The sequence below is a fragment of the Ostrinia nubilalis genome, chromosome 9 (genome assembly GCF_963855985.1).
Source record: "Ostrinia nubilalis chromosome 9, ilOstNubi1.1, whole genome shotgun sequence".
Taxonomy (NCBI): domain Eukaryota; kingdom Metazoa; phylum Arthropoda; class Insecta; order Lepidoptera; family Crambidae; genus Ostrinia; species Ostrinia nubilalis.
Window position 1 is genome coordinate 15,046,194 of NC_087096.1, and position 10,473 is coordinate 15,056,666.

Genomic DNA, 10,473 nt, shown 5'->3' on the forward strand with positions numbered 1-10,473 from the left:
AGAACTCTAAATAACCTTCAATAATATAGAATTTAAAACAATAACGGCAAAAAATTCACCTCTCGCTCACTCATAGCAGTGTGCGAGCGAGAGCAAGTATCACGAATGCAAGGACGTTTATTCTAAGCATATAGCTTTTTTTTTTCACTTTATTAGGGTAAAAAAACAATGTTGAATACAATGTACTAGGAATAATAAAGCTTTTTTTGAATTATACTTTTTATCTACCAATAAATTTTAATATGTACTATCGGCAACAGTGTTAACTGCCCATTGCCAGTCATGTCATTTCGTTCTCTCGCAAAAAATCACCATTTGATTAGAGCGAGAGCAAAAATGGAAATGGATAGTTAACAGTGTGGCCGTTTGTACCAATCACAAACGATCAGGAGGCGTAGTGTGAGTTTACGTCAAATGCATTCGATGTTAGACTGCGTAAAAAAGCGACATTAAATGTATGACGGATTGTACAGCGCCCCTAGCGGAAACTTTCAAGAACTAAAATTTTCTCGTTACTTTTGAGTTGCATCCTACTCTACAGTGGCGCCATCCTGGTGAGTTCAAATGCGATAGTCCTCCTACCGCTTCAGCGCTACTGACTAATCTAACGATTGCCCTCATTAAATCATGATGAGTAGACTCTTACAAACCATCAGTTCACTGCACGTTATTATTCCACAAGTACAAATTGTTCGACGGACTGACGCTCGGTTCCGAATTGCTTTTGGCTTCGGCTGCCTTCACGAGATCCGATATCCTGGTCATGATGGGGCTCACGTATGTCTTCATTCACTCTTCGGAACTTCGCTGGCCGATGACAGCGCTAAAATGGAGGGCTATCATTTTTATACTTAACAGTTGGCACTACTGTCGATTGACATGAGCCTACTCTACAGTGGCGCCATCCTGATGAGTTCAAATGCGATAGTCCTCCTACCGCTTCAGCGCTACTGTCTAATCTAACGATTGCCCTCATTAAATCATGATGAGTAGACCCTTACAAACCATAAATTCACTGCACGTTATTATTCCACAAGTACAAATTGTTCGACGGACTGACGCTCGGTTCGGAATTACTTCTGGCTTCGGCTTCCTTCACGAGATCCGATATCCTGATCATGATGGGGCTCACGTATGTCTTCATCCACTCCTCTGAGCTTCGCTTGCCGGTGATGGTACTGATGCCAAGGGCTAGATCTGATTGGAGAGCAGCTAGTTCTGTCATGAACCTGAAATTAATTAAGGACTCTATTGTAAAATCACATAACATTCAATGTTAGTCATGGATTTCTGTCTTGTGAACGGTGTGAAGATTAATATTTTACGTCATCCTTGCCTTAAATTGAATTAAATTTTACGATTTCATCTATTATTTTGTATAACTTCAATAGTCCATCAACTCAAGGGGATCAACAAAACATAGCTTGTAAGCTACGTATTGTTGGATCTCTCTCTCTTTTCACGTTTGGTAGCAGACTGTATCCATTAGCAGACTGCAACTAAACGCCCTTGGAGCTCAGAACTTTCGAAGTTCAATAAAAACTGTGAGCACATTATTAGGTACTTTAACCAAAATCGAAAAAGTGCCGAAGACAAAAAAAAAAACTTGAAAACGTCATAAAAAGTCATTTAATGGACTTACATACTAGCTCACTAGTTGGCGCCACTGCTGGAGAGAGAAAGGAACTTACTCTATAATAGAGCCATGTAGTTAACGCAAAAACAATAGCACTCATTAAACAGTGGTTTCATTCAAGTCCCACCTACAATAATAAAATTGTCGACAGTAAATATCGTTGCTATTCCAACGAAATAAGAAATAATTACAATGGAATAACTACTTACTGCCTCGCGGCCGATGCGATGCGTACCACTTTATAAGGATTGGTATAGTTGTTCTCAATCTGCCAAGGGTTAAACCACGATCCCACACTGAAACAATAATAAATATATTACCTACATATTATTATATCCATTATGAGTCCTTCATCTGTGGGGTTAATGTGCATATTTCCTACGCAAGGTGACATAAGTTTTTTTTTCTCTTAATATGAGTATTTCAATAGAATCAGAATAAAATTTTATCACAGCGTGTACTAATGACAACGTTTTATCGGTCTCATATAACATCAGTGTTATTTCTTTAGTGGCGCTCACAGAGGCAGAACTGTCTCACTCATGCTTGACCACGGGAAGTATCTCAGTCAGCTTTGATCATATCATGCATTCAATCTCATCATCATCATCAACAGCCATTTACAGTCCACTGCTGGACTGTGAGCCTCCTCCACTATAGTGGAGGGTTTTGCCATAATTCCCAAGCCAAGCGGCAGGCGGGTTGGAGACCGCAGTTTAAAAGATTGATGTTTTTCAGAGAGCGTTGCTGCCCGTTCTCTATTTGATGTGTAGTCCCTAAGTCTATTAATAAAGTCTATTAAGTCTATTAGTCTATACGCATTAAATCTATGCATTTCAAAATACAAATTAAAACCGCTAAGGTACGTATAACAGAACGAAGCTACAAACTCGATTCAATTTCAACCATACATAGCTTTTGGTATGTTTAATTTCAATATTTCAATATGTATGTATTTACAAAAAAAAAGTATTTAAGTATGTTTATATCCGTTGTCTAGTACCCATAGTACAAGCTTTGCTTAGTTTGGGACTAGAAGCGCAGTGTAAAATGTCCAAGGATATTTATTATTATTTATTTATTTATTATTAATCTACAACCTCCGCGGACCTGCGAAACATCTGTTTCACTCGCAAGCTTGCAATCTACTACATCAGGTGTTGCTATGTGTCTCAATGTCTCTGTGTAAAACATATCTCAGTCAGTACTTGATTAAGACTAATCTACGCTGAAGTTTCAATCGAGTTGTAAGCATCATTTCAAAATACAACCTAAAACTAAGGTGCGTATAACAGAACGAAGCTAAGACTCGATTCAATTTCAACTATACATTGCTATTTATAGGCTTAATTTCAATATCAGAATCTAAAACTGAAATCAAATCGAGTTTGAAGCGTAGTTTCGTAATACGTACCTACCCGTGTTAACTTACACCTCTCCATTGAGAAACTGGTTGGCATGTTCCTTCAGAACCGCAAACTTGTGGAGAGTAGTCGCAAACTGCATGCCTGGCCAAGACGAAGGGGGTAGGGTCTCGTACATTATGTTATCTGTAAAGTATATTTGTTTATGTTAAAGGTTTATTAATCACATTGAAATCAATTAATAGTCAAATCTACAACATTTATAAATAACTAGCTTTTGCCCGCGGCTTCACCCGCGTGAAATTTAGTCTGTCACAGATCGTCCTAAATTATAGCCTATATATTATTCTTGGTTATAAATAATAATACTGTAGTTTCATCAAAATCCATTTAGTAGTTTTTGCGTGAAAGAGTAACAAACGTTCACACAAACTTTCGCATTTATAATATTAGTAGGATTTCAAACTAGTGTACTCACAAACTAGTGTATTTCTATAAGTTTTTCAAGATTACAATATATTTTGTGACTAACAGAATCTTTAGAATCAGCAATCAGGCATTGGATTATTGTTGAATGAAAACGTAGGAGATCTTTCTTTATTTCTTTCTAGATCTTTCTTTCTTAATTAATTGTATAAATTGAAATTGCTTCATGATATTTGCATGCAATATGTAATTGGCTGAGTAGGATATTGAGCTTTTTCCTGTATTCCATCTGATTCTGTACCTGTACCCTACTTAATGGCAAATAAAATGTTTGAGTTTATTTGTTTGGGCATTCCTTGGTGGGAGGCTTATGTCCAGCAGTTTATTGCTATTAATATAATTAGTAGCTTAAGGTGTTTTAATACCATAGACTAAAATAATGATATTTGAAATGATATGTAACTTACCAATAGGCACATCTTCAGGTTTGGTCAGCAAACTGAGGCAACTGACCAGACTCGGCATTGCTACCGGCAGCAGTTCGCATAGCGTGGCATAGTGGTCATACCTAATAAACAAAGTCATTAAATTATCCATTAAATTATCAATGTAACCTTGTTGGTGATCAAATAAATAAATTATCGTAGTTTTTCAAATAGGCTGAGGCGACAGCATGTCGGTTTAAATGGATTTTTATTAGAAAATCGCACCTTTTACAGTTAAATAAGTTGCTACAATGTTAGCTTGATGTTCGTTTGTTCGTTCGTTTCAGCCAAAAGACGTCCACTGCTGGACAAAGGCCTTCCCCAAGGATTTCCACAAAGACCGGTCCTGCGCCAATCGCATCCAGGCACCTCCCGTGACCGCGATCGTCGGTCCACCTAGTGGGAGGTCTGCCCACGCTACGTCTTCCGGCTCGTGGTCGCCACTTCGGTCGAACTTTCCTGCCCCAGCGGCCATCGGCTCTACAAGTTATGTGCCCCGCCCACTGCCACTTGGTTTTATCAATTCTGCGAGCTATGTCCGTCACTTTGGTTCTTCTCCTAGAGGTACTGAACAAAGGCCTCCCCCAAGGATTTTGAACTATTTTATTTATTTACAAAGCCTGGTCCGTGAGCACGTAGAATTTTGTCCAATAACCCCAAGCTACCCATCCTTATCGCTCGCGCGTAATTATGTTGCTGTCGCGCTCGCACAGTCACTGCGGGCGCCCGTCGCACAGTCGCGACAGCAATATAATTACGCGCGAGCGATAAGGATGGGTAGCTTGGGGTCATTGGACAAAATTCTACGTGCTCACGGACCAGGCTTTAGTGTAAATTACCTAGACCAGCCAGTGAGTATGATGCCAGCGAACACGGTGCCCGGAGCGTTGTGTTTGATCTCGTTGAGCCAAGCTTCGTTGTTGCTCACATAGCGGTACGTGGAGGCCAATATCTGACAACAAAACATAAATATTACCATCAAACATAATGGTAGAAAGATATGAAAGATAAGATAAATTACTATAATTACATTTTTCTGTGTCCTGTTAATGATAATAATCATAATCATAATCATAATCATTTATTTGCAATTAAACATGGTATATAAAGATGTTAGGTACAGATAAACTAGGATTTCGAATTCAGGAGGATAGAATGTCCTCTCTGATTCGATATAGTATTTTTTTTTGTATTCTTGGTACAAAATTGGACTAAAAAAATACAAGCGTTTAAACTTTGCATAGAAATAGCTGAATGTGACATCATATGACACGCGCCCATAGTAACTCATTGGGATTCTGCGTGTTGTTCTAACATGTCAAGTGACGTCACGAGATATCTAATGTCTATATCTGGCGAATTTTTGAAGATTTTTGAGACAGAAAAGCACAAAAATTAAATAATTTGACAATGTAGTAGCCTTGCGCTACTGAAATGTGAAAAACAAAAAACATTTCATATTCCCTTTACCTATTCTAGTAAGTACTTACATCTAACCAGTATTTTGTCCATATCTAGATAGTATCTCAGTACATCTTACAAGTATTCAGTCTACGTTTACGTAGAATGTTTATTCAATTATAATATGACTGCGATTGATCTGACATTATTTAAGTGAAAATTCTTTTTTATGTAAATGAAATTTGATAAGTTTGATTTATAATTTTGCATGCCAAAAGGTGGAAGATGGAGATACTAAAAAACTTGTAACACCTACAGTATGTAAACCCATGTTCACAAATAAAAATGATTTGATTTGATCGCTGGATGCAGGCCGCTACCAACCGTGCGATGTGGAAATCATTGGGGGGGCCTATGTTCAGCAGTGGACGTCCTGTGGCTTAAATGATGATGATGATGATGATCACTTTCCATCAGGTGAGATGCAGGACAAGAGCTTCCTCGTTGTTCCTCGTTGTGGATAAAATAAAGTATCTCACCTGGTTAGCCCCACTGGCGCCTTTGAAGGCCGACGCGGCCCACACCCTCGGGAACAACTGGCTGTAGACATTCCAGCGGGGAGCGCCGATGTGAAACACTTCCTTGGGGCTGTAGTCCCAGATCACTGGCTGGACCTTGCTGCCTAGGTCGTACCCTGGAAATATGTGAGAAGCTTGTATCAGCCTCATCATTTCAGCCATAGGACGTCCACTGCTGAACACAGACCTCCCCAATGATTTCCACAATGGTGGCGGCCTGCATCCAGCGCCTAGTTATTGTCACAAGCTTGTGACAATTAATTTAAAAACAGCATCTTTCCTAGATAATATTTTTTGGCAAAGTCGGATTAAAAAGATGTCACGCCCATTCGTTTTAATTAAAAGATGTCCACTTCTGGACAAAAGCTCCAAAGATTTCTACAACGACCGGTCCTTCGCTGCCCGCATCCAGACCCTTCCACAGAACAAGAATCACCGCCAGTTTTAATAAAAATCTAATGAAAGAAAGAAAGTATTTATTTGATGCGAGTATTAAAAGAACTAGCTCTTTCCTATGTAGATACAGTCCTTGTATCCATCCGTGTATTATCTGGTACCCATAATTTGTACTGCTTTGCTTGGTTTAAGTCGTGTACGAGTACGTGTGACATACGAAAAAGCACGACCCTCTCAATTTTCAAGGCATTTTAAGAGGAATGATGTCTGCGCCTTTTACAAAATCTACGAGAACGCTGAACCAGTTCTACAGAGCTAGGTAGGTTTTAGATGATAAAAATACTCACTCAACAGAATATCCGTCTTGATCCCTCGCAACATGTCATCCCACATTAATATAGTGATATTCGGTCGTATGCTCCGTACATAGTTGGCCACTGCTAGGATGTGGTCCAGGTATAGGACAGCGGTTCCGTCGACGTCGCCTGCTATCCTGCTCTGGCAGTCTGGGCACACTCCGAGATGCCATATCTGGAGTTAGACAAATTACTATGTTACTTACTACTAGTGTTCCCGGGGCCTATAGGCTTTTAGGCTTAAAATTAAGCCTATTTAGTTCTTTTTTTGGCCATGATAGACTACTAGGCTTTTAAAAGGCTACTCATTATAAAAAGCCTATAGGTTTACAAAAAAACCTATAGGCCTAAATAGCCTTTTAGGCTTTATTTCCCACTAAAGTCTTTTTCGAGTAGTAGGCTTATTATAAGGCTATAGCCATTATTCAGGTTATGGCTTAGTATGAATTAAACAAGTATTTTTGTATTGCATTTATTTTTAAATTAAATAAAAACGAATATTATTTGAAATTGGAAATAATTAAGTACCTAATTGTTATACATTATTATTATCATATATTTCTAGGATCCCATCATCAGATCCTGACTTGGTGACAATGGGACCACCTCAGAAGTGTACCCTATCGAACAAAAAAAGAATTTTGAAAATCGTTCCACAATTGACGGAGTAATCGGTGAACATACATAGAAAAAAAAATACATACAGTCGAACATATAACCTCCTTCTTTTTTGAAGTCGGTTAAAAATAAATATTCATATACATATTCATTTATTGCATCCTGTTGTACAATTAGGTGTTTACAAATAAATAAAATAGACCTAGCCTAAAGGACGAAAAATCTTTATAGGTTTTTAGCCTTTTAGCCTTTTTGTAGGCTAGGCGCAATATGCGCCTAGCCTACAAAAAGGCTAAAAGCCTATAGTCATCGGGTAGACAAAAAAAGGCTATGAAAAAGGCCTAGCCTAAAGGCCTAAAAGACCTTTTTAGGCTTTTTTCCCGCTGTAGCCCCTAATTCATAGGCTAGCCTTAAAAAAAAGCCTAAAAGCCTATAGGCCTCGGGAACACTACTTACTACAGCCCGGTATGATATGTCTGCCAGAGTCTATCGCGCGTTTCACTACACAGAGTAATAAGATTAAGAAATCATTATGATTTTTAAAGAATGAAAGAATATTTATCTATTAACTAGCTTTTGGACAAAGTGGACGTCATTTGGCTGAAACGAACGAACGAACGAACTAGCTTTTGCCCGCGGCTTCACCCATATAAATTTCATGTATAGAATTATAGCCTTTATGTTATTCTGAGTTATAAACTACTAATAATACTGTAATATTTCATCAAAATCCGTTCAGTAGTTTTTGCGTGAAAGAGTAACAAACATCCAGACATCCAAACTTTCGCATTTATAATATTAAGTAGGAAGTAGGATTTAGTACAAACACAACTACAACTAGATACATGTAAAATGAAAAGAACTAGTTAATAAGACAAGTTAATCTTGTAGGTATTCATTTGGTAAGCGATTTGGGCGTGAGCAATTCCTTCGCCTTACATGAATTGGAATGGATTGGCTTGAATTGACATTTGCCAGTCACATGGTTGTACAGGAATCATTTAATCCAATTTTTACTTCAAATTATTTCAACTAATACAGGAAAGCCAAAAGTAAACACATAAAACCCTTACCTCATCGGCCCCAATGTGTACATATTCCGCGTCCGGCTGAGCGTTCAAGGCCTGTTCAACCATAGCGGTCACCAACGGCAGGGAATCCGGCTTGCACGGACACAGGCAGGCTGGGGACTCGTGGAGTTCCCGCAGCTTCGCAAACTTGGGGTGTTTGAGCACAAACTCCAGGTGGCTGAAGGTTTGGATCAGTTGAATCTGGAGCGGTTTTTGTTATTCTATTAAGGGTGGATTCGACCAAACAAGAGTAAATATTAATCTCAGAATAAATCTTCACTCAATCAATTTCACAGTTATACCAAGAGTTATTCTCGGATAAAAGTTTGGTCGATACGGGCCTAAGTTAGCTAACTAGAGCAGACGATGACTAAATTTAAGCTAAAATACTGGTATCTTATTGTCTTGTGTATACCTGTCATCGGCATACATACTACTAATAAGGACACTTTAAAAAAAGTTGTTTTGTATTATCTTGTATGTTAAGTTGTTGGCATCCTAATTAAGATAAAATAAAAATCTTAAAAAATTATATTTTATGTAGACTGTAGGTACAGACAACAGGTCAACATAAGGGCATTTTGTTTTGCAACAAATATTTATAATGTAATGTGCTATCAACTGTATGTTTTCCTGCTCATACCACAGAATAATAATAAGTACTACGTACAGAAGTTTTACTTCGCGAAGGTATTTAAAAAAATGTATGCTCAATGTCATTAACAATATGGTGTAATTTAGCCTGTCTCAAGAGTCAAGCACCATTTTGTTGACAAACGTCAGTGATCGGCACTACGCCGAAGCTATAGGGCTGACTTCGGTAAAATGATGTGACGTGAGGTGCCAAACTGCGGAAAATGGCGGTGTCTTGAGGCAATTAAAAAAAGTACATTCTGTGTTTTTATTATTATTTAGGCAGTTAAATACTGCACAGTATTTAGTACACCATTTTCTTTATTTTCTTCCATCATACTCAAGAATATGCGTGCGTGAGTCAATGTTCGCTCGTATGTGAGGCCTTGTCGAATAGTATCCTGTAGGTGGGCCATCGTGCGTGTTTTGTTTTCGATGTAAACTCGCGGAGATGAACAGGCCTGCTCATACTGAAGAATACGCTCACATCAATACTTTATTTATTATTTTAGCTTTAAAAATCCACAATTATTACAGTTTATTTAAAATTAATTATTTCTCTTGATTGTGGCCCCACTTGGGTAAAAGACTCCTCCACATCAATACTTATGAATATGTATATTTTAAAGACTGTTTAACACTTGAAAAGGAGGCTGAAAGTAGTGTCCGAGTTTCTTGCACTGCTTCTTCTCAGCACTGGCCCATTTATTTTCCCGAAGCAGAGGTAAGTTTAATACTGGGACGTATAAAAGCCTATTTGCAAAAATATATGAGTTTTATGAGTTTTTTTTATACGAATCAGGATCATATTTACTTACAGGTAATAAACCATTTGCTTTGATGAAATTAAATATGTGCTGCACTTCTTCCGGTTTATAGACTCCGTCTCCTCCACTATTCCCGTGACTGCCAATATCTGCCAGCTCACCCTCATAGGGGAATGTGTCTTCCCATTCAATCAACACCCCGGTACCACCGCATGACTTTATGATTAGCAATACCTGAAGAAAAGAACAGTTTTAAAAAAAACCAGGCTAAAACTGCAATTCAAGCTATGTTCTTCTACATGAAGCATAACTAAGTTTTAGTAAAAGTAATATTTCTTAAGGTATACCTTTTCTAAGAAGTCAATCTTGGGTGGAGCTCCTTTGAGATCCAAATGCACAACCCTGATGAACAAACAGTTGAGAAATGAAAAATTAAAAGAACTTTATTTTCTACTGCCTACAGGCCTGTCCCTGTTAATGATAACATATTATTTCCTACAGGTTTTTATTAGCAAACAAATAATAATCCTACAGCTAGTCCAAAACGACTGAAAACAATGTCTTATAGTGCGTTTAATAAGATTTATTAGTACTTCCTTACCTTTGCATATTGCCGGCCATTTGTAATGAAATTTACACTATAAATTATGAAAGCCCTTTCACAATTGGCTTTGAAGCATCAATTATACGTTTTAGATAATCTATTTTGTAATTTTCGGCGAAAAAAAATGTTTGTTTACTGA

General features: G+C 37.9%; 2 protein-coding genes across 2 annotated transcripts; both read right to left on the reverse strand.

Annotated features, from left to right (window-relative positions):
• Positions 1-808: 808 nt before the first annotated feature.
• LOC135074711 (uncharacterized) lies at positions 809-3,175 on the reverse strand. The gene is made up of 3 exons (XM_063969078.1): positions 3,069-3,175; positions 1,846-1,932; positions 809-1,229 (listed from the first exon to the last, which is right to left on the reverse strand). The coding sequence occupies exons 1-3, from the start codon at positions 3,140-3,142 to the stop codon at positions 1,013-1,015; spliced, it is 378 nt and encodes a 125-aa protein (XP_063825148.1). The 5' UTR covers positions 3,143-3,175; the 3' UTR covers positions 809-1,012.
• Positions 3,176-3,481: 306 nt separating this feature from the next.
• LOC135074863 (hexosaminidase D-like) lies at positions 3,482-10,473 on the reverse strand. The gene is made up of 9 exons (XM_063969245.1): positions 10,332-10,473; positions 10,078-10,132; positions 9,782-9,964; positions 8,334-8,531; positions 6,634-6,817; positions 5,852-6,006; positions 4,751-4,863; positions 3,894-3,994; positions 3,482-3,492 (listed from the first exon to the last, which is right to left on the reverse strand). Exons 1-9 carry the CDS (start codon positions 10,349-10,351, stop codon positions 3,482-3,484), a joined length of 1,020 nt encoding a protein of 339 aa, XP_063825315.1. The 5' UTR covers positions 10,352-10,473.

Bases quoted from the DNA above. Each gene is read 5' to 3' on its own strand.
- LOC135074711 (XM_063969078.1), bottom strand. From the start codon at position 3,142: ATGCAGTTTGCGACTACTCTCCACAAGTTTGCGGTTCTGAAGGAACAT. The intron at 1,933-3,068 runs GTAAGTTAACAC...TTATTGTTTCAG, and splicing joins CAGTTTCTCAATGGAGAGGT to TGTGGGATCGTGGTTTAACC. The intron at 1,230-1,845 runs GTAAGTAGTTAT...AATTAATTTCAG, and splicing joins ATCGCATCGGCCGCGAGGCA to GTTCATGACAGAACTAGCTG.
- LOC135074863 (XM_063969245.1), bottom strand. From the start codon at position 10,351: ATGGCCGGCAATATGCAAAG. The intron at 8,532-9,781 runs GTAAGTAAATAT...AAACCGCTCCAG, and splicing joins AAGCAAATGGTTTATTACCT to ATTCAACTGATCCAAACCTT. The intron at 6,007-6,633 runs GTGAGTATTTTT...ACATATTTCCAG, and splicing joins CAAGACGGATATTCTGTTGA to GGTACGACCTAGGCAGCAAG.